Source organism: Bison bison, unplaced genomic scaffold, assembly GCF_000754665.1.
Source record: "Bison bison bison isolate TAMUID 2011002044 unplaced genomic scaffold, Bison_UMD1.0 scf7180017864370, whole genome shotgun sequence".
NCBI lineage: Eukaryota > Metazoa > Chordata > Mammalia > Artiodactyla > Bovidae > Bison > Bison bison.
The window spans coordinates 2183642-2207363 of record NW_011494942.1 but is presented as its reverse complement, the minus strand read 5'-3'; the positions used below and the strand labels follow the sequence as shown (position 1 = coordinate 2207363).

At 36.4% G+C, this 23722-nt stretch overlaps 1 protein-coding gene across 15 annotated transcripts in view; it reads left to right on the top strand.

The window, feature by feature from the left end:
• NRXN1 (neurexin 1) overlaps positions 1 to 23722 on the top strand; it is a 1228156-nt gene that overhangs the window by 848306 nt on the left and 356128 nt on the right. For all 15 annotated transcript variants that reach the window (XM_010855914.1, XM_010855913.1, XM_010855911.1 and 12 more), the window contains one exon: positions 21177 to 21358. In XM_010855914.1, the coding sequence (XP_010854216.1) occupies positions 21177 to 21358 (182 nt within the window). The remainder of the gene's footprint in view (positions 1 to 21176; positions 21359 to 23722) is intronic.

Genomic DNA, 23722 nt, shown 5'->3' with positions numbered 1-23722 from the left:
GTGTATATATATATATATATGTAACTTCTCTGGATACCTGTGTAGAGTCTGAGTCCTTCAGGGCCTCAGAAGGGGGGTGAGTTCTAGAATATAAATGGTTATAGTTTTGTAGATTGGAGAAGGAAATGGCAACCCACTCCAGTGTGCTTGCCTAGAGAATCCCAGGGACGGGGGAGCCTGGTGGGCTGCAGTCCATGGGGTCGCTAGGAGTCGGACACAACTGAGCGACTTCACTTTGACTTTTCACTTTTATGCACTGGAAAAGGAAATGGCAACCCACTCCAGTGTTCTTGCCTGGAGAATCCCAGGGACGGGGGAGCCTGGTGGGCTGCCGTCTATGGGGTTGCACAGAGTCGGACACGACTGAAGTGACTTAGCAGCAGCAGCAGCAGTTTTGTAGATTAGAAGAAAGAGTTAATATTATAGCTTAATTAGATGTCAGATTTTCTTCATCTTTGTCTCTAGCTTGAAATCAGTCTGGGGGGAGGAAATTGGCAAAACTCAGTAATCATCAAATCTTTTTTGAGGCTTTTTCTTTCTTTCTTTTTTTTTTTTTTTAATTGAAAAGAAGGAAGATTGTCCAAAATTCATTAACCACATATTCCCACTTGGACCCCCAATTTAACCTGCCTCAATATTGAATATGTACCTTGGAGCAGCCATAGAGGAAAATGGGAGGAGACTGGTCTCCTGAGGATCCTCAGTGTCTGGTTTTTACAAGTGACAGTTTTGTCTGGCTGAAATCTGTGCTTCCAACATAAGGAATTAGCTGCTGTGGTTTAGTTCTTTGTATATGTTGGACTAACACTACTCTGATACTGTCTTTCTTTTCAGGAATTTCAATTCCACAAGTTAGGTCTGTGACTGATCTTATTTCGGCTGTGCAAAATTGCTTCTTTCCAAGAAAAAGCTGAACTTCTTTTGCTACTGGTGTTTGCTCTGCGTGAAAAAAATTAGTTAACTGGGACTTATAGTTCTTTTCTCTGTCTCTTGCATTCCTCTCTCCTAAGGAGCATGGTTGTACTCCACTGAACAATAGAATCCAAGATGAGCTGAATCTCCCTCTTGAACCAAACCCGGGGATGCTGTGTACACTTGTTTAAGACGTAGAAATGTGGAGGTGTTCTCATTTATGTTGTTACCTCCACAGAGTTGCATATTTAATATGATAATTTTCTAGGAAAGAGTAAGCAAATGGCTTGTTCTGACAAGGTCAGTATACTGTAACAGTTTCCCAGCAATTGGAAGTAAAGGGTTTTGAAGAAGATTTGATTTTTTTCTGATTTGCCTAAGGGTATCCTAGGGACTGGAAGTAACCATGCCCTTTATGTTCTAGGAGACAGAGGGTCTGTACTAGATCAAAGTTATGGTTACAATACAGAATGTCTAACTAAACTTGTTCTTTAGGGAAAGGCTTCAACATTTTGTGTACTGAGAGTCAACACGGTTAACGGTACAGAACATACTTTCTGATAGTAGTGGATTCCATCACCGTTCCTCTTTCACTATTTCAAGGTGAAAAAAAATGCAGAAAACTCAAGTTCCTCTGTGGATGCAGGGATTTGAGCCTAAGCATAGCCAATATCGTATATTATTGCTTACTAAATGACATAACTGCTAAACCAACACATCCTAGCTTACTAAAGTACTCTGTGCGCAGGAAACAGTTAATAAAATTTTGATGAGCAGAGGAAGCCAATCAACTCAGCATAAGAAGTTAACCAAGCAATTATATGCAGAGAACCAAGTGGCAATCAAGCAGAAGACATGCTGGGACAATATAGTATGGTTAAACCTTTCCCATAATTCTTTTTCTTAAAATTATTCAAAGAAAGGGAACACTGCAAAAGTTCAGATGACAAATATAGCCAATTCAGGTGGGTTCTATGGAATGGTCTTGTTGAAAGCTAAGCTTTGCTACATCTGGACACTATTTTAAAGATGATGAAGAGATACAGGTTAGCCTTGTGTGGTAAAGCTTGTTTTAAGAAAAAAAGTAACACAGTGGTTTTCATTAGAACATACTTTTTAATTGACATATTTGAGCCAGTAACAGGATACTGAAAAATGTCTTCTATGTCTACTTTAGTGTGCAGAGTGTTATAGGACTGTAAGAGTGATAAAATATTCCCCTATGGAAGAAGATAACTAAATTCAAACATATAAAGCTAATTATATTCTCCACTTTTCATATTCCTCTTGATGCTTCCTGTCTCAGTGAATAAATGGCAGAGTATCTACCGCCTTTGCAGGTCAGAAACTTAGGGAGTGACCTTTGATTTCTTCCATAGGACAGCCCTTTTGACATCCAGTCAATCATCAAAAGTCCTTGTAACATAACCTCCTTTATGCTTCTCACTTCTGCCTATTTCTTTCAAGGTCTTTATATTTTATTCTTCTTTTTGTGAAATAACCTTTTGCTAGGCCTCCTTATCTCACCTCCCCCACATCCATCCCATTTTCCACTAGAAGCCCCAGTCATCTTGTTAAAATTCAAATTCCATCATGTCATCTCCCCAGTGAAAATCTTCCATATAACTTCCTTTTTGCTTCAGTGTAAGCCCCATCCTCTTTGGCATGAGTCTCTTTGACATGGTGAAGATTATCTTGGAAGAATATGGGCAGAAGATAGTGAAAATATGATAGCTGATTCCTCCAGGGTGATTAGCCAAGCTATTTGTGGAAGGGACATTCTTTTTTGTGCATTTCCCTACACACTTATTACAGTGGACTCTCACCTCTTCATGGGCACAGAAACATTTGATCAGCTTATTAGTGAATGTCTTAGGAAGTTACAGTGGAAATTGTCATTTCCAATTCTGAATCCATTTCAAACACAGGTGAGACAGTGTGGGTTTTAGGCTTTTATGTCATTAGTGGGATTGAAAGGGAAATTGGCTATTCTATTGGAAATCTACCCCTCAGAATGTGTTATATAGTACATGGAAGAGAAATGGTATTTGCCAGACAGATGAGAACACAGTAAATGGATGTGGAAAAGTGTTGGTTACAAGTATTAAAATGGCAGAAGAATAAAAGATGATTGACCCTTATTGATATAAGAATTTCCACGCTGCTTGAAAAACCAGTAACATCTTGTGGGGGCTGGGGGGAAACACCTTTTCTATCCTGTAAAATACACCTTTATGATATTCTAGGTGTTTGTTTTCATTTAAAAAAAAAAAGAGGTAAATCCCAGCTTGAGAAAATTTCTCTTATTTAGAGCCTGCTTATTTTAGTTTTGAGAGAGTATAAATTTGAGTAGCACCAAAAACCACTTCAGAAGAGGTTTATTTTAGGCCCTTCTTAAAGGGAAGGGTTATTTTTTTTTATTTTTCATTTGTTCTGCTGTTTTATTTTAATTAATCTGTCCCCGGTGTGATATTGGTTATCTAAAAGTTCACCTTCTCTGATCAGCAAACTTGGCGTTTTATGTGTGTATGTGTATATAAACTACACAGATTTTTTACGTTGGTTTTAAGTATATACGCATTAGAGTTGATAAAAGAAGAGTATGTAAATGTAGATAATTATGTGAAATATACAAATGTATATTCAAAAATAGCATATGATAAATGTGTATCAACCCAAAGCCAAGACTTTTTCTTTTATTCCAAAGTTAACATTTGAAAAAGAAAATAAATCAACTAGATTATTTTTGAATAACCTTTTTCTCAGTAATCCCAATTTATAGCCTTTTGAAGATATTTTCTAAATTACAGTTTTTCAAGGCACTGAGAAAAGTTGCTGACTTGCGGATTTTGACACATTATGCTTCTCTTTGTTTCCAGCTTCCCATTAATAAATCCTTTGTTATACATGTAGTGCAAAGGTATTTGATTCTAAAACATCAAATGGAAATAAAGATATATTTTATTTTTTTACCACATCACATGTAGTTATATATCTGCAAAGTTATCTAGTGGTATTCGAGACTCTGAGGTAAATACAAGGAACCATGAGAACTAGTCTTATCCTCAAGACAGAATATTAGAGACAAACAATATAAAACTAATAGAAAATAAAATAAGTAAAATTTGCTCTATATTGATAATTATATATTTTTTGCTGTGACTGTTCTCAGGAAATGGAGATAGAATTATCACTGCTTTGTTATAAAAAGAATTGAAAGTGTTAGTCGTTTAGTTGTGTCTGACTCTTTGTGACTCCATGGACTGTAGCTTGCGAGGCTCCTCTGTCCAAGGAGTTCTTCAGGCAAGAATACTGGAGTGGGTCGCCTTTCTCTTCTCCAGGGATTTTCCTGACCCAGGGATCGAACCCAGGTCTCCCATGTTGCAGGCAGAATCTTTACTGTCTAAACCACCAGGGAACTCCATTTTGTTATAAAAGTCTCTTACAATTCAGGCTCTATAGATGTTCCTCAGATTATTTAGCATTTTGAATTAGTGTATAAAAATACCTCTAAAGAACGTTTCTCCAAATTTCTTATTACTAACCTTCCCTGATAATACTTTATTTAATTTCTGTGGAGAAGTAAATATTTTTCTCTGTGAATGAGGAAGTGAAATTCAGATGAAGAAACAATTTTCTATCTTTATTTTGACTGGGTTGCTATTTCTTTTTCTGAGGCTGACTAGCTTAGATGGCAGAATAAATAATATGATAAATGTGAATAATTTATCACGAGTCATGGATATCAAAGAAGAATGGCACCAGAAAAGTTGAAAAAGGGGGAGAGATTGAAGGCAACTCTTCTGAAACAAAAGACTGGAGACTTTTTAAGTGCTGGAGTGAGTAGTGATAAAATGCTGGTGGACACTGGAGGTGGGAGAGGAAGGTTGCTCAAGGTGTTTGCTAATTGGTGCTTATCCAAGTTTGGCTTCTACCTTTCCACAGAGACTGGGACGGAGGGACTCTGTCTTTCCTAATGATTACCTTTCAAAGAGATAGCTCCTAGGCTCTTAAGAAACACATTCCTACGTTATAAAACTATCAAGAAGCTGGAAGAAGTTTTACATCTCAAAGAGGCAGAGGAAGAATTCACAATTACAAATTTCCTAAAGTGAATGCTCTATAGTCAAGCAAATGAAGTCAGTGCTGGTCTGTTTTTTCACTTTGATTCAGGGTCACAGACCACATTCTTGAATATGTTTTACAATAGATGCCATTCTGATTTTGTCAGGGAGAAAAGAATTTGGGAATGGGGTAGATTCAGGAAAACCTATGGTCCCTTCCCCCCACCCCTCCCATCCCCACCCCCACTGAATCTGCCTGGGTGAGTAACCTTGTCTAACCATAAAAAGGTAATAGTTTGTTACTAACCTTGCAGAGGTTTTGGTAAGAAAAGTTTCACATTACTATGTGACCATGGACAAATCACTTTACATCCTGAAGACCAATTTCTTTTAAATTTTTAAAATATAGATAATTACAGTTTCCCTATCATTTATTTGACTGTCATGAATACAAAAAAAGTACTTAGAAATGTTTTGTCATTTTGTTTTAAAGTCTATTATAAACACCCTTTGCTGTAAAAATGTTCATGCCTCCATAATACATAGGTATGAGCAAAATGTAATTTTTTTTTCTCCTTTCTTTTTTCCCCGCTCGTCACATAGGATCTTCCATCTCTAGTTCTAAGGCAGCTGGCTCAGTTTTTGGTTAAGTGTTTGTCACTCAGTGGTGTCTGACTCTTTGTGACCCCCATGGACTGTAGCCCAACAGGCTCCTCAGTCCATGAGATTCTCCAGGCAAGAATAATGGAGTGGGTAGCCAGTCCCTTCTCCAGGGGATCTTTCTGATCCAGGGATTAAACCCAGGTTTCCTGTATTGCAGGCAGATTCTTTACCATCTGAGCCACTAGGAAAGTTCCAGTTTTTGGTTATCACTCAGCATAAAGAGAGAGGGACCTACCAGTAAAGTGCAGGTACCTTTCAGGCCCATAACTGGAAGAGTCACACATCATTTTTGCCCCAGTATCATTGGCCAGAATTTAGTCACGTGGCCCCATCAAGCTGCAAAGGTGAATGGGAAATGTAGGCTATAGCTGGACAGCTGTATGCCCAGTTTTAACTGTATGCCCAGCTTCGAGTGCTATTATTAAAGATATTGAAATGAATAGTGGTGAACAGCAGGAGTCTTCACCACAGATATAATTGGAGAGAAAGATCAAGATGACAGAAACTTCTTTAAGGGGAAGATTAAGTAGTCCCAAATAACTCAAGACAATGTAATGGGTTATTAAACTACCAAAATTTAGTCAAATTGACAGCTAGTTCCTTCTCAGAAAACAAAAGCTTCCCACTTTCTCTTCAGCCTTTTTTTTTAAATGTCTTCTAGGCTCTGATATGCATAATTGCATTGATAGCATTCCAAACAATAGTTACAAAATTATCTTGCATTACAAAGCCCATGTAGTCAACTAACTATTATTTTAATGCTAAATATGTTTAATCGGTAACCTTGTTTGGTACATGGTCTGTGAACCTAGTAGCACCATTTGTCTCAGTATATTGTTGAATTTTCAGAAAGCTCTCTCTGTTATGTTTTAATTCTTGCAAATTGCTTGCCAATTTAATATGAGCTGCATCTAAACAGTAAGTAATTGCTTATGATAATGAGTGCAAACTAATTTGCTGGAATATGTTAATATTCACAAAGCACTTTTATACTGCCTGCTGTTCCAAAAATACTGCTCTCTTGGTTAAATGCAGCGTTTAGATGGCATTATTGTTACAAATCTGACTAAAATCTTCACTTCAGTAACATCTACCCAAAAGTCATAGAACTATCACTTCAATATACCAAAGAAGAAACTGAAAGTCATGTCATTTTTTTGATTAATGATTGAGAATGGTCAAGGAAAAATGATCACATTGTTCATAATTAATTTTAATTAGTGATTAATAGTAAGCAGACTATACTGAATTAGCCTCTTTTCCCCACAAGAATCAATACATTTAATTTAAAAGACTTTAAAGACAGATGGCATGGCAAACTTCATTTCAATACAATAACCAATGGAAAACAAATTAAAATTTTAAGGATGGACCTATATATGATTGTTTTTAAGTTTGAAGCCTATTTTATCCCTTAATAGGGCCCTACCCTCTTTGTCTTGTAGCTCTTTTTCAACCTTTTTCAGACATGCTATTTGAAGACTGTAGAGCTCAAAGACTTATATTTCAAACCTGAGGGTCTTTTGAGTTTGGGGACCTGAGTATTCAAGGATCTGAGGTTCAGATTGGAACCACCTTGTAATTTTAGTCTAGGAAGACTAACATAAAAGAAGAAAAATTTGACACTTCCCTGCCCTGGGGCTGATTTGGCACTTTAATCCACTCTCTAATGTTTCAGTCATTTCAACTTCAAAAATGACTCTCACACATAGTTATATATCTTCACATGAGCGGTGAAATAGATCTCTGTAGAGAACTTTTTTTTTTTTTTTTTCCATCACTTTCAAAATTCATTTCCTGTGTTAAATTCCATTGGACAAATATCTTCATAGGTTAAAAAAAAATCCATCTTTGTATTTTAAATCTTTCAAATACCAAAAATTTCTTGTCAATGTAAGTGGTCTAATTTCCCAATTTTTTCTTCTTGTACTTATTACTATGAAAATAGGTGGATTGATACCTCGAGAACTGGCTGATATTTATTATTATTGGCATCTTCACTAAGCTGTTTCAAAGAGTCTGAGATGAAGAATGAATAAACAAATGAACAAAAAAATTATATTTTAATTTAGTTGCTGGAATTGTTGCTTTTTCTACTAAGCATAGACAGACTAACACTTAAGAAAATGAGAAGTGGTTTCATTTTTGATAAAGATGAAATGAGAAGATTCAGGATAAATAGTAGATATCACCAGGACACTTCTTATTAAATACAATTTATCTCAATGACAATAATATCCCATTTTTCTAAATTTGTGAAGCTATGTGACTCTTTGTTAAAGGAAATTTGCATTTCATAGAATTATGAATATTCTAAACTGCTAGAACTGATCTAATCTTTTTTAGCACTGACCTTGAACAGTCCTAAATTCCACTATCTGATTCGTACTCTGTATTTATCTAGAGATTTAATTCAGGAGACAAAGAGATAGGAAATAATAGTGCCTAAAAATATATCTTCTGAAAAAAGATGATGTCATTAATGTAAGTGGCCTTCTCCATCTCTCTGGAACCTGTTTTGTGCCTGTGTGACTTTTCTCCTGAAAACCCTGCCCACAAAAATACATTTGCTTTTATTTTTCCAGAACTATATTAAATTTTATCTTTTCTGAAAAGAATTTGGGGGTATTTCAGGAGATGGAGTGAATTCTCCAGTTTGACTGATGTAGAGGATTGGTTTGTGTGGAGGATGTTCACAGTTTTAGGGTTTTTCTTTTAAATTGATAGTCGTTTAATCCTTGAAGGTCTTTGAATAGAAGAGTGATTTCAGAGACCATTTCAAAACAAAATGAATCTAATGCTAGTTTGTATAGTAAATTTAAATTAGGGAGAGGCAGGAAAATATTGAATCAGTAAGGATGAGTATTTATTACATTTTAGATTGATGGTGGTGCAATCTGAACAACCGCTGAAAGAATGGAAATACAAAAGAAAAACTCAGGAAATCACAACTGCCTGAAAGGGGAATTTTTGAAAAACTGGATCCTACAGCTTTAACATATACCTTTCTGTCGTTTCCAGCATCTAGCATGGTGCTCTATACATAGCAAATACTTAAAATTTTATTGAATATATGGATGTTTATATTTTTTAATTATACTGTTGTATTGCTTTTGTGTTCTCTTTCTCCACTAGCATCCTTCTGCTGATGTTTAATCACTGTGTTTTGTTTTTGTCAAAAATCCCAACTCCTTGTTTTGAGTTAGAGTCTTTCATGACCACCTCACTAATTTCAATTTTCAATTTTCCAGGCAACTTCTAAAATAATCTCATCTAGGTATTTTTTTCTTGTTATGTTAAAGGAGATACAAACTTTTCTCCTATGTTGCCCACTATTCCCCATCTTTGATGGTTCATATTCATCACAACTACATCACAACAGTATATATGACCAACCTAGACAGCATATTCAAAAGCAGAGACATTATTTTGCCAACAAAGGTTCGTCTAGTCCAGGCTATGGTTTTTCCTGTGGTCATGTATGGATGTGAGAGTTGGACTGTGAAGAAGGCTGAGCACCAAAGAATTGACGCTTTTGAACTGTGGTGTTGGAGAAGACTCTTGAGAGTCCCTTGGACTGCAAGGGGATCCAACCAGTCCATTCTGAAGATCAGCCCTGGGATGTCTTTGGAAGGAATGATGCTAAAGCTGAAACTCCAGTACTTTGGCCACCTCATGCGAAGAGTTGACTCATTGGAAAAGACTCTGATGCTGGGAGGGATTGGGGGCAGGAGGAGAAGGGGACGACAGAGGATGAGATGGCAGGATGGCATCACTGACTCGATGGATGTGAGTCTGGGTGCACTTTGGGAGTTGGCTAAAGACAGGGAGGCCTGGCGTGCTGCGATTCATGGGGTCGCAAAGAGTCAGACATGACTGAGCAACTGAACTGAACTGAACTGAATACATGAAAATATCACAATGCATCTAGCTGTCGTGTCCCCTTAGTTCCCTCCAATATGGGACTATTCCTCAGTCTTTTTTTTTTTTTTTCCTAACCTTGACTTTTGAAAAGAATGCTGCCAGTTTTTTTGGAGAATGTCCCTCAGTTTGAGTTTCTTGGATGTTTTCTTATGGATAGGTTGAGGCTATGCATTTTTGACAAAAAGCAATATAGAAATGATGCTGTGCCCTTCTCAGCACTTCATATTTGGGGGACCCAATGTTAATTTTGATCACTGTGGTTATGGTGCTGTCTCCTTGGTTTCTCTGATGATTAATAAATTTTTAAGGACTAGCAGATTATATGCATCTCTTCATTATAAAATATGGAGAACTTTGGACTGGGTTATTCAAGAAAATTGTGGGCCTTGGTTCTGACTCAAAAGGGTCATCATTACCTAGTTAAAGAGTCTCATGACTATTCATGATTTATTTCTTCCACAGACAGAATGAAATGGAGAATGGTGTTCATTATCAGAGTAATCTAGGAAGGTTCTCTCTTCATCTGAGTTTCTGTGTTTGACAGGTAAAATTACTCAGATTACTTAGAAATGGATATAAGCATGGAATTTGTTAATACTTATCTGAGAATCAGGAACCTTAAGTTGCTTATAATCCTATCACCAGTCCTTACTTGGTTCAAGCATTATTTCAGATTCTTATTAATGATTAATAAATGAATAAAAGACCTAAGTCTGATGAGGATAACAAGAATTAAAGCAAGACCCCTTTATTAGGATACATACTTTTAAAGATGGAAATTTCAAAAAAAGGCAACTCTGACTTATTATATAATGCGTGCAAGTTAAAGACAAGTTCTGTACATGGTAAAGAGAGGGAATTCACCTTGGCTGGAATGAGAATGGGAAGCAGGACTGAAAAGAAAACCAGGTACAGCAGAGAAGCATAAATCAGCAAAAGTAAAAGTCGCTTTGGGAGAAGAATGTATATTCTACCACATGTGCATGCCTGAGGGATAGAGCTTAGTTTGGAGTGACTTCTGAATCAGCAAATAGTACTCTATCCAGTTTCAGTTTAAAATTACAAATAAATAATTTAATTGGTTTTATTGGACTGCAAGGAGATCAAACCAGTCAGTCCTAAAGGAAATCAGCCCTGAATATTCACTGGAAGGACTGATGCTGAAGCTGAAGCTCCAATACTTTGGTTACCTGATGTGAAGAGCTGACTCATTGGAAAAGACCCTGATGCTGGGAAAGATTGGAGGCAGAGGAGATTGGGGTATTATGAAATTTATTATTGATATGGGGGTCTCCAAGTAGTTTAAAATAACCACATGCAGTTTTGTGTTCAGGATTGAATTCTACTTTTAAGGGCAGGAAATGGTGTCACTGAGAAAAGCTGTCAGGCCTATCTGGTATGGAATAAAAGTAATTATGGTATTAATGATAAAGATTTGGCTTCTGCATCTCTGTTCAGCATTTTGGAAGCATTTGAACAAGCCAAAGCTGAGATGACTTCTGAGGCAAGATGCTGGCAATAAAGATTTGCAAAGGCTCCACGCCTTTTAAAGATTCAAGCTAGACACTGAAAATGTCAGAATATGAACGAATCATTTCTGCTAAGTGCCATTTCAGAAACTTTGAGTCTACCAAAACCAGACCAAGGAAACATCATTAGAAAAACCTCTAGAGATGACTGAAGTGAGACCTTGACTTGTGAATTTTAGCTTCTTTATCTAAACAAGAAGCAGTCATTTAGTCTTAGCTCTTAATTGTGCACTAGGAATAGAGTCGGGTACAGTCCCCAAACATCTGTGTGAAATTAAGAAGCCACTTGATTCCTCTGGGCCTCTATTTTGTCATTTGTAAAAGGAAAGTTTCCCTTTGTCTTCTCCAAGAGCTCTTCAGCATTGTCTGTGTTCATTTTAGTTGTTTTTACCCTATGATGTTTTTTACACCATGATTCTAGTAAATTCTTAACTCTGAAAACCATTTTGACAATTAATTTATGAAAAAGTAAACTGAAGGCCATCACTAGGCATTTGCAACCTTTCAGATCAGATCAGATCAGTCGCTCAGTCGTGTCCGACTCTTTGCGACCCCATGAATCACAGCACGCCAGGCCTCCCTGTCCATCACCAACTCCCGGAGTTCACTCAGACTCACGTCCATCGAGTCGGTGATGCCATCCAGCCATCTCATCCTCTGTCGTCCCCTTCTCCTCTTGCCCCCAATCCCTCCCAGCATCAGAGTCTTTTCCAGTGAGTCAACTCTTCGCATGAGGTGGCCAAAGTACTGGAGTTTCAGCTTTAGCATCATTCCTTCCAAAGACATCCCAGGGCTGATCTCCTTCAGAATGGACTGGTTGGATCTCCTTGCAGTCCAAGGGACTCTCGCTAATAATTTAAAGAATTTATTAGGAGCATTCACAGCTTATTATATGTTTTTTAAAATGAGAGTTTTCTTAAGGGAGCAGAAGGTATGATTTTTTCTCCCTCCTTCCTTGCTGCCTGTAGCGTAATGCAAATTGATTACTGAATTACTTGTCAGAGACTTTTTAATAAAGTTCACTTACTGCTTGAGGGAGTCTAGTTTCAGAAGGAAAGACATAAACCTTTGATGTTCTTAGGGTTATTGGTTGTGAGATTGCTTTGCTTAGTTTTATTTTTAACTCTAGATACTTTGCTATCTTTATGAATTTTTTTTCTAATTTGATTGGCAGAAGGTCTACCATTTACTTGTTTTTCTTCTCAGCCAGATAACTTAGATTCCAGGAGCCTTTTAAAAGATTCCAAAACTTTGAATTTGATCTCGGACAAGCTCGTCTCCCTGGGCAGTTAAAACTATTCAACTCAATTCTTCCTGGAGGGAGTATTTTCTACATAGTGTGTTTAGAGAGGGAAATAATGAGTAATTTCTAGGGAAAGTATATTGCAAAAAAACCATGAAGAGAAGTATTACTTGTTGCTTGTTGTATAAATTTAGTAATAATATTCACTAAACATTATTTCAAGTGAATATTTGAAACAGTTATATGACTTTGATCTGAAAAGAAAGAAAATATAGATATAATTGTTCTTGTTAATAATTTTTCTGCTCTTTTTATCGTTACCATTAATCAGTGCCTTTAACATTGTCTTCTTTTCTAAGATTGTTAAACAAAAAATCCAGCATAGGTAATGACGTGGCTGAATACCATTTTCATGATATCTCTCATAAACTCTTGTCCTGATATTTATCTCTGATTCACAGATCCTACCTGTTTGGGGAAAAGGGCTGTGTGTTTTCAGCTTTATACTCCTAGCTCCTTTCACATATTAGACAACCAAAAGATAGGTCAGCTTGGGTATGTTTCTTATTTTGATTAATTTCCTTATAAGATAGAGAAAGAATGACTTATTCAAATGACTACATTTGACATCAGTGGCTATTTACGTAGTCTCAACTTTGCACACCATTCGTGTTGCATTTATGTTAACACTGCCTTCTTGATTGTGCAGTGCAGTCTGTGCAGCTATTTGTGCTATCCCTGAACAAATATCTAGGATATGAACAAGGTAGATCAGCCCTGAATCCACTTGAGAATTATTTCATTTATTAAGAATAGTACACTTGTTTTTCCAAAGATTGAATACTTTTTTCCATATAGCTTATTCTTTCCATAAATGTCAAAGTATGGAAATGTCAAATACCAAAATGAAAACTATATATGATACACTTATACATATATTATCCTTGCCAAGATCACAGGAAAATAGAATTTTTATTACAGAAAAATACAGTATATTTATTTAAAAAGGCTTTTATTAGAGAAAAATTTTGGGCCAAATAGGCAAAGGGGAAACTTCACTACTTTGTCATTGAGGTACACAGTTGCTATTGAAATTATCTTTAAGAGAAGTGATTACTGAGCTTATAGAAATCATGATAGTTTTTTGCTATTCCATTTTCTTGAGTTTTAACTTGTTTAAAATTTCTTATAGAATAAAATTCCCTGGTGGTTCAGACAGTAAAGAATCTGCTTGCAATGCAGGAGACCCAGGTTCGAGCCCTGGGTCAGGATGACCCCGTGGAGAAGGAAATGGCAACCCACTCCAGTATTCTTGCCTGGGAAATCCCATGGACAGTGGAACCTGGCAAGCTACAGTCATTGGGGTCGCGATGAGTTGGACACAACTGAGCAACTAACAAGCTCATGCCATTTTTCTTTTTAAAATGGTACCTTGACTGGACCAACGCTAAAACTCATATGGTCTGGCTTAGTGGCAATGATTCTTTTCTTTCATGACTCATAGGTCTGCTGTGGAGTTTGAGTGGTTCAGGCTTGTTTAATCACATTGAAACTTTGGGAGAAATGAGTTTTTAATGCCTAGTGAGTCCTCATGGACCCTGAGAGTCTAACTCCTGATTTCATGGGGCTCAAGAATCTTTGTGAAAAAGTTTGAACCAAGTTCATGATGAATTTTTAATGAAGCCCTGTATGTGTGTGTGTGTGTAGTGAGTCAATACAGTGTCACTCTAACAAAATTTTTGAAGCAGGGTACTCACAGTTTTGTCAGCTTACATTCAATTTAATAGATGTTCAACAAACTTTTTTTAAATTCAGTAAATTTCCTTAATTCCCAAGGTCTAGGGTTCTGATGGACTTTGCAATGTGCCATATCAATGCTCCTTCTATCTGGAATGTCATCATGAGTTACTTTCTTAAGGCTTTGGTTCTTTGGGAATTATCTAAACTCTTGTTGACTTTCTTTTCTTTGCTCTGATTCAGGCTATGAGGCCAGTATCTAAGCCTTTTCAGTGACATGTCTTGTTTCTTGCCATGTTTTTCATGGAAGACCTACTTGCTCTCTTTCTCAAAGATGTATGGGTAAAAACCTTGTCTTATTTTCTAGTCTCTTTAGCTAGTTTAATGTATTTGTTATTTCTACCAAGTCTGCATCTTCCATCAGGAGTCTCAAATTGTGATATATATAGTCTTTATTTTCCTTTCTTTCCTAACATTTTTTCACCCTTAGATCTGTAGCATTGAGGGCTGTCTCTTATTCTCAATATTGGTAATTGGTGTTATTACTTTTTAGATTTAGAGTTGATTACATATTATAGGTAGAAACTCCTGTTACTCTGATTCTAGTCATCTCTCCTAATATAGTGCCTACCTTTCCTGATTTTTAAGGCTGTTATATGAAATTTTAGGAATTAGGAATTTATAGTGCTCACAACTTAATTCTTTGTGATCTTGTAAAGAATTTACATTAAGGTAGACAGAAATTGTTGCTTTAGAATACAAGTAAGATTGTTCAGATTTATTAATCTATTTGTTTTACTAGTTTTAGACCGATTTTTTTAATACAAGGTGGTCTTCTTATTGTTTTTGTTTTCTGTGAACTTTATTCAGAATAATGGCTCCATATAGGTAGAAATTGTTCAAGAAATTGAGATTAAGCAATAGTCTTGACAAGGTTGTAGGAGAAATAAAAGCTCCCCTTATTTATAACTGTTTTATTTTAAATTTCCATCTGACTGCCTGGCAGAGTTTCACTGGAAAAAAGTGTTACATCCCTGTTACATTTAATAGAATCATAATGGCCTGAATATTTTGGTTACATGATGACATTGAAAGAATTATAGGCTTTCAGAAAAGGACATTTTATTCATATACTTATGTTATGAGTTAGAAGCTAATCTATTCTGAAGTTAATTATATTATTGCTCATGTTCCAAGGATCCAAGGCAACCAATACTCAAGCAGAACTGTCCATGCTGATTGGTTTTCTTCTTCAGAAAGGTTCAACCTGTTGGAGGGAGTGTATTAGCACTTGGAGAAATTAGGCTAACGTAGAGATGGTTGGAAAGAAAAAGGAGGGGAGAGACCCCTTTATGTAAATAGATATTAAGTAAAAATCTAAAAATACATTTATTATAACATCACAGACAGTTAAAACATTAGAAGAGCCTGTGTATAATTTTTACAGATGCTTATTGCAGTGTAAAGTATGTTGACACTGCTAAATTTGTATCTGGTGAAGCCAGCTTTGCTAATGAATTTGGAGTGAGTAATATAGCTGAAACTCCAATACTTTGGCCACCTTATGTGAAGAGCTGACTCATTTGAAAAGACCATGATGCTGGGAAAGATTGAAGGCAGGAGAAGGGGACGACAGAGGATGAGATGGCTGGATGGCATCACTGACTCGATGGACGTGAGTCTGAGTGAACTCCGGGAGTTGGTGATGGACAGGGAGGCCTGGCGTGCTGCGATTGATGAGGTTGCAAAGAGTCGGACACGACTGAGTGACTGAACTGAACTGAATATAGACTTACTCTATAGCTTAAATGTGAGGATTGCTGAAAACCACTTTAAGTTTGAGTCACCTATACATTTAGTGATGTGATGGATGTCAGGATTAATTTTCAATAAATCCATTATTAGTCATGGCACTGATGTGCTAGTGCTTGCCATATAGAAACATGCATAAATAAGAAAGGTACCACATTCCTCCAAGTTCTTCTCTGTGTTGATAAAACTCTTGGAACTATGATTAAGATGTACTGTTGCTGTGCATTGAATTTACTTATATAATAGAGTAAAACATGTTCCTATAAAATAAAATTTTTAAAAATGTAGCTAAATGGCAGTTCATCTTGCGTAGCTTCCCCCTTTATTTAACAAAGTGAATTTTTGTGTCATGTTATAAATCTTACCATGCTAGATGTTTTACGGCAATGAACTAATATTCTTTTTCTCATGAAAATGATGCAATTTAATATCATTCCCTTTGTCAACTATTAGTGAATGTAAATAATAATGGAATGGGTTTATGTGACAAAAGTGCTAATCTAAGGAATAAAATACTGAAAAGTGTAATAAAAACCGGGATGTCGGAAAGCCATTTCTTAAAAGGCATTTGGTTTGACACAGTTTTGAAATGGATCAAACATTTCTAAAGACTCTTAAACCAACAGTGTTTCAATGTTGGTTATTTTAAATTGTCAGCATACATTATCTTCCCTAGTGGCTCAGATGGTAAAGCATCTGCCTGCAATGTGGAGACCTGGGTTCAGTCCCTATGATGGGAAGATCCCCTGGAGAAGGGTACAGCTACCCACTCCAGTATTCTGGCCTGGAGAATTCCATGAACTGTCGCAAAGAAATCCATGGGGGTTGCAAAGAGTCAGACACAACTGAGCGACTTCACTTCACTTCACTACACACATGGGCTTCCCTAATAGCTTAGTGGGTAGAGAATCTGCCTGCAATGCAGAGACACAAGAGGAACGAGGTCGATCCCTGGGTTAGGAAGTTCCCCTGGAGAAGGAAATGGCAACTTACTCCAGTTTTCTTGCCTGAAAAATCCCATGGACAGAGGAGCCTGGTGGGTTACAGTCCCAAGGGTCGCAAAGAGTCAGAGGCTACTGAGCATACACCCACAGCACAGCACAGCACAGCACATGCATGCATACATTATCCATTCTCTTTAAAGTGTATTGAGTATTTACCATACGCCAGGAATTGGACCCAGGTTTTACTGTGCAATTTTTCATGCATTCCTGGCAGAAACTCTATGAGGCAGTGTTAATATCCCCAAGGATAGGAAACCCAAGAATGAAAGAGAATAAAAACATAGTCAGTGTCCGTAACTGGTAAATGATACAGTTGGAATTCGCACCCAGGTCTGCCTGAGTCCAAAACTTGCATTCTTAATTTCTGATCTCTTCTGCAACAGTATACCTCATATCCTTGGTTCAGAAAGATGCATGTTAAATGAAGTAGATTTTGACACATTAGTCATCTATATTTTATTGTGGAAGTATTCTCATATTTTTAAGGTCACCAAAATAGAGTATATTATAATTTTCTATCTTGATGGAAGGAGGACTTCAAGAACGTAGATTCTTGAGAACATAGAGTTTGATGCAAAATGGGTTTTTTGTTTTGTTTTGTTGTTTTAAATCAAGATGTTTATAGAGGAAAGTGTAGAGAGTTGTGTTGGAAGCTGGGCATCTGAGTCTCTCGCTTATTATAGAATTGTGCTGATGAGTACATTACAATGCACTATTGTGCATATAGAAGAAAAAAAGGAGACAGATTGATTTTCAGATATATCTGAGGAAAGAGGGTACTAGAAATAATTGCATCATTTGGCACATGGTAGTATACTTGTTTCTGCTTGGTTTTGGCAAAACTTGAAAAATTAGAAAGTCACTATAAGGAAGACAGAGTAGCTACTGGCATGCTAGTTGCCAAGGCTTAACACTTATTGGAAAATTTTGAAATATGAGATGAAATCAAATCTTGAGTAATGATATTTGTATTATGACATTTATCTTACTGAAAATATAAACCTTTAAATTATTATCCTGAAGTTCTGCAACTGAGCAACTGGAAACTTTCATAGTTCCACAAGTTTGGGAAGTGTACCCTAAACTAAATGTTAATCTACATACATTAAATGTTCTGTCATTTCACATTTACATGTTATTTATTTTTTTCTTTCTTTAAAAGCATTGTGAGGTGAAAAGACAGTATACGATCATGAGGTGCAAATGTCACTTTATGGATATGAGACATTCGAATATGATAGCAGTTGGCCTTGATAAATTCAGACTGACATATCCAATTAACTTTTTCTTGACAGTCTTGTTATGGTAACAGAAACATTTCTGTTAAAAAAAATACAGGAGTAGAATCTGGATACTAGATTTCTACTAGCTCTTCCAAGTTTGCAACTTTAGTTAATTCAGTCATAAGGATTAACTTGTTTTCTCAGATGTGTTGTGGGGGTAATGCTTGCCCTACTTTCCATACAGAAAAAGAGAAAATGAAAAAAATTGTTGTGAAAGTGGTTTTTAATGTTAAAAATGATCATATAATGTATGATATTGTTGCTTTGCCAGACTCCCTTACTCTGATGATTCTGGAAAACACCTGAGTCCTTAGATTTGTTTTATATTGTTAAGTAACATCTCTACTTGAATATTTTTACTTTGCAATATATAGTCATTAGAGGACAAAGTTAATTAAAAAGAGGAACATAAAATCAATCAAGTACCACCACAGAGGTCACCAACACATTCTCTTTTTAAAGAAACCTTTACTTTTGTATGTTCTTGTCCTGTTTTTATCAATGTAGGCCATACGTCTACATTTAAATTCAGAAGCATTTAATACTTAATCATTTGCAATAGTTACCAAGCAGATGAATATTTATCAAATTGTGCTTGCTTGTTAATATTGTGATTAATAATCCTCTGATAATGTAGAACATAAATGGGCCTAGAAGGCTCTGGCATTTCTGATATACAAATATGTATATCCTTCCTGTATCTCTTTATTTGCACACTGATTAGTACATTTCAGACATAACTTACATGTTCTCACATGAGACAGAGAAACTGCTTTCAGACATTAGTACTCAAGAAAATGAATAGTCCCTCTACCACTGCAGTTTACCAAGATTTTGTTTTATTTCTTTTATACAGTATTATCCTGATATGTTTCTTGGGTCAGGTCTACACACCAAGGCCTATTTAATCAATCAGGCACATCAGGCATATTGTAGGGTTCTTTGGAGTTTCTCAAGGACTTATGGAAAAGTTTCAGATAGAATGCCAAGAGTAATTGACCCCAAAATATAAAAAGAGGGAAAAAATTATATCATCACCTATTTCATTAAATGTATATAAATGTGACACTAAGTTAACTTCATTAAATTGGTAAATTTGGTTCATAGAAATTTATTTATTTATTTTTGGTTCATAGAAATTTAGTGTGGGCTTCCTGGGTGGTACAGTGGTAAAGAATCTGCCTGCCAGCGCAGGAGACCAGGGTTCAGTCCCTGGTTGGGAAGATCCCCGGGAGGAGGAAATGGCAACCCAATCCAGTATTCTTGCCTGGAGAATTCCTTGGACAGAGGAGCCTGGCAGGCTACAATCCATGGGGTCATAAATGACTGAGCACGCATGCACGCATGCACATAGAAAATAAGACTTAATATCCCGTCAGGGCTTTGGGGCTTCCCTGGTGGCTCAGATGGTAAAGAGTCTACCTGCGAACCCTGGATTGGGAATCCTCTGGAGAAGGGCATGGTTACCCACTCCAGTGTTCTTGCCTGAAGAATCTCATGGACAGGGGAGCCTGGCGGGTTGCAAAGAGTCAGACATGACTGAGAGACTTACATTCATTCATAGGTTGTCTGTTATAGTTGTTTTCCCAGAGCCCACAGCTCAAACCCACAGTTAAGGGTATGTTCTGTGTGTCCCGTTTTGGAGAAGGAAATGGCAACTGACTCTAGTATTCTTGCCTGGAAAATTCCATGGACAGAGGAGCCTGGCAGGCTATAGTCATTGGGATTGTAGAGTCGTCCACCGCTGAGCAACTGAGCAATATGTAGATACCTTGAAAATATACAGCTGTATACTCAACTTTTAATACAACCCTTATTCTTGGTAGAAGCTGTATTTCCATACACTCAAGATACTTTGAGACCAAATTTTGATATTTAATCTTATTGCTTCCCTTACCATATTGGCAGGTAGTAGGTACATAATAAATATATACTAACATCTTTTGTTATTGGAAAGCTACACTCCTTTCTATAAATTGTACCTTAAAGTCTATTCTTGGGATAATAAAAGAAATATTTCTCTGGTCCCATTTAGTATGGAGGAAGATTCATTCTCCTTTATGTATATCTTTGCATGTCTCTTCCAAAATTTCTGACTCAAAGAATTAATTTTATTGCATTAAATGAGGTGGATGTCAGTGCTACAATGAGATAGGACTTTAACACATTGGATGTTTAGGACACTCGTTTGAACAAAGCTCTTTTTAAAGCAAGATGGATACTTTACTGATATCACCATCGTAAAGTAAAATTTGAATACTTAGCAAATGAGGCTATGCCATTATTCTCATTGTTGTAAGACCAGCATTTGCTTTGGAAAAAAATGGATCTTTTTATGCCACTGGATAGTTTGACAGCTACTAGATATTGTGTGTTATATAAGACCTGACATCTATGAATGGGATCTATTATCTGTATTTTCTTGACATGACTATTGGTCTTATGGCTGCTCATCCATTAGTTATCACCTGTCATATGTGAACAGGCCCTCTCTTCATAAAAGTCGATTTGTAGCATGCTTGCAATTTGCTTTGCTGTGCTCTGTGACCCTGTCACACCTACACACAGCTCTTGTTTCAGACACAAGTTAATACATGTTTCTGCTCCTTTTTGAAGCAACCAATTGTTTTCTACTATATTATTTTTTTCTAACTGGCAGAAAGAAAGAAAACCCCATTACATTGCATGCTTGTCCAACTCTGTGGAAAAGCAGTAATCTCTCGTTTGTTCTGAAACACCTGCTGGTAGATTTAATGAGTGTATTAAAAATGAAGCTGCCTTGATATTTAAAAAAAAAAAAAACTTTTTCTTGAACATATATGATTATAATCTATTATTTGCTTATTCACTTTGCCATAGGTTTTTGGTTTCTGTTCTTTTTATTTTATTTATTTATGATTGCCAAGCTGTAAATTTAATACTTTACTAATATGTCAACATAATAATACATAGGAAAGTGTACCCTGATATATTTGGACTAATTGGTTTTGGTTTTTGTTTTCCAGCTGGGACAACGTATATCTTTAGCAAAGGTGGTGGACAAATCACGTATAAGTGGCCTCCTAATGACCGGCCAAGTACACGAGCAGACAGACTGGCCATAGGGTTTAGTACTGTTCAGAAAGAAGCTGTATTGGTGCGAGTGGACAGTTCTTCTGGCCTGGGTGACTACCTAGAGCTGCATATAGTAAGTACTTCTAAAATAAAGATTCTGCTTTTAGCTTTTACTGCTAGCTTTTTGTAAATAACATATAACTCTGCTCTTTGGACATTTCCCTCCCCCTGCCCCACCAGAGCAACTAGTGCTTTATTACAGAAAGCATAAGTATACTCTAGGGGTAATAAGGCCTTATAGCTATTACTGTTTTTAAAAATGTTTTTGACTCTTTTTTTTCAGGTGTGAATTCATCTCAATTTTCTGTCCACAAAGAATTACTCTTTGTGTGTTTTTAGTGTGACTTTAGGCAGTTTTGCTAAATTTTTAGAAATATGATAGTCCAGTAGATATTATTCCATCTGGCTGGAAGCATGAGGTTGTAATTCTGGTAACATCAACAGATTTGGATCCAGTGTCCTTATTTCTTTTCTCACTTGAGAAAAGAATTGTCTAAAGTTACATGCAATGGACGGGGGAAGTGAATCGGCAAAGGTATTTGGAGATATAAAAGAAAAAGGCAGAAAGATTACGTCTATGCCATCTTATACTCCTTTTGATATGTACACATCAAGAAAATACAGTGGACTCTTGCCATTTATATCCTGGGACCAGACATTTTCTCTAAGTCCTAAACCTCACACAAGAATTTAATTAGCACTTAGTGAATGTCAAATAATAGTTCATGAATGAAAAACTTTTCTATTCAAGTTTTAAAGTTGTCATAACTGACTATAGCTTGGGGACTCTTCCTTATATCTCTGCATTCAGAGAGTTACTAATTTGTTTGGTTTCAATTCTTTATCTTCTTATGTCCTCACAATATTTTCAAAGACCCATGTGGTCTTTTATCAATAAGAGATAGTCATGTTTTATTGATGTATCAAAATAACACCCATAGTAAGTTATCATATATTCAAAAACCCTGGAGGGTTCTTATCATCATAGTTCTAAATAAACTATCTTCTGGAAGATGTAGAAGCATATAAACCTCTTCATCCCCCTTTCTGTTCTTGAGGTTTAATTTATCTCTTCTGCCTTATGTGATCACATAAGTTTATTTTGTTTTGCTTTTATTTATCCTACAAGTTCTTCTGTTACCTGCACCAGTGTCTCAGAAGGTCTTGATTAGGTCAACATGTTCTTTCAGTCCTGCCTTCAGGGTTTCATCCTAAAATGATTAAGAAAACCACCAAACACCAAAATACATTATCACAGATTTGCAGGGTCTTAATTTTCAAAGTGCTATTTATTTATTAATCTTCGTGTTCTGCTATACTTCTATAATTTCCAATAAGCTGAATAGGGTTTACAACTGACCACAAAAGCTGAATTCATTGCTAATATTGGGGGAAAAAAAGAAAACAAAGTAAAACAAAAAACCCCTCTCAACACAACGGTTATTGAATCATCGTAGATTTTCAATTCAAAATAAAGTTGTCAAAATGAGAATCCTTGAAAAATGATTTTAGCTGCCTTTCTGCAAATATCTAACAATCAGTATCGAAGGCATGTGGGTTTTTATGGCATCATAAATAAGTGATCAGCTGAGATAACTAATGCAGTAAGGAATCTTGCTGTTTAGAGTCATCTCAACTTTCCAAATGCATTTGCTCCATTCTGATTGAAGAGACTTGCTACTTCGAAAATACATAAAAAAGAAAGCAAGAGGTTTTCCTCTTGAAATAACTTACATATTGATCCATAACCAATTACACATTTACCCTGAGAAAAGGTTCTACACTGATCACTCTCACATCATAAGGGGTTTTGTTATTGAATTACTCAAATCACTGTTTTATGGTCAGAGGGTTTTAGTCTACAACAACGTGTATTGCTTTCCAATTTTGATCAACTGTGGCCTTAGAGTCCCTTTGTATGTAAAAGCCTGACTTTTAGGTGTGCATGCCTGCTCAGAACCTTTCTACACTTATTTATTGGCCATAGATTTCTGATAGATGTCCTGTGAGGTCCTGTTTCATTCTGAATCTCTTCTCTTGGTCTTGCCTGACTGTTCGCTTTGGACCCAGGTCTTTGTTTCTAACACCCTTCTTCTTGGATTTGCTATATTCAAACCCTTTCTTAATCCTAGCCTGTCCTTGACTAGGAAATTGAAAATGGATGTTAGTTCCCTGGGATTAGCAAACACCATTGGTAATCAACCCTACTCACTCCTTTATCAACTACTAGGACCCTGTCTTAGTCCAGATCTGGCCAACTAAAACTTTCTATTTCCCTCTCCTTTTCTCTTGTTCCCTACAAACAATGATCAGCCATTAGTGACTCAGCAAGTTGCTTACATGGAAATAAGTTACTTTTTTTCGACGTTTCCAACATACAAATAAAATTAAGCCCGTGGTTTTCTTTTCACTTCTGAAGTTTACTTTTAACTCTTTC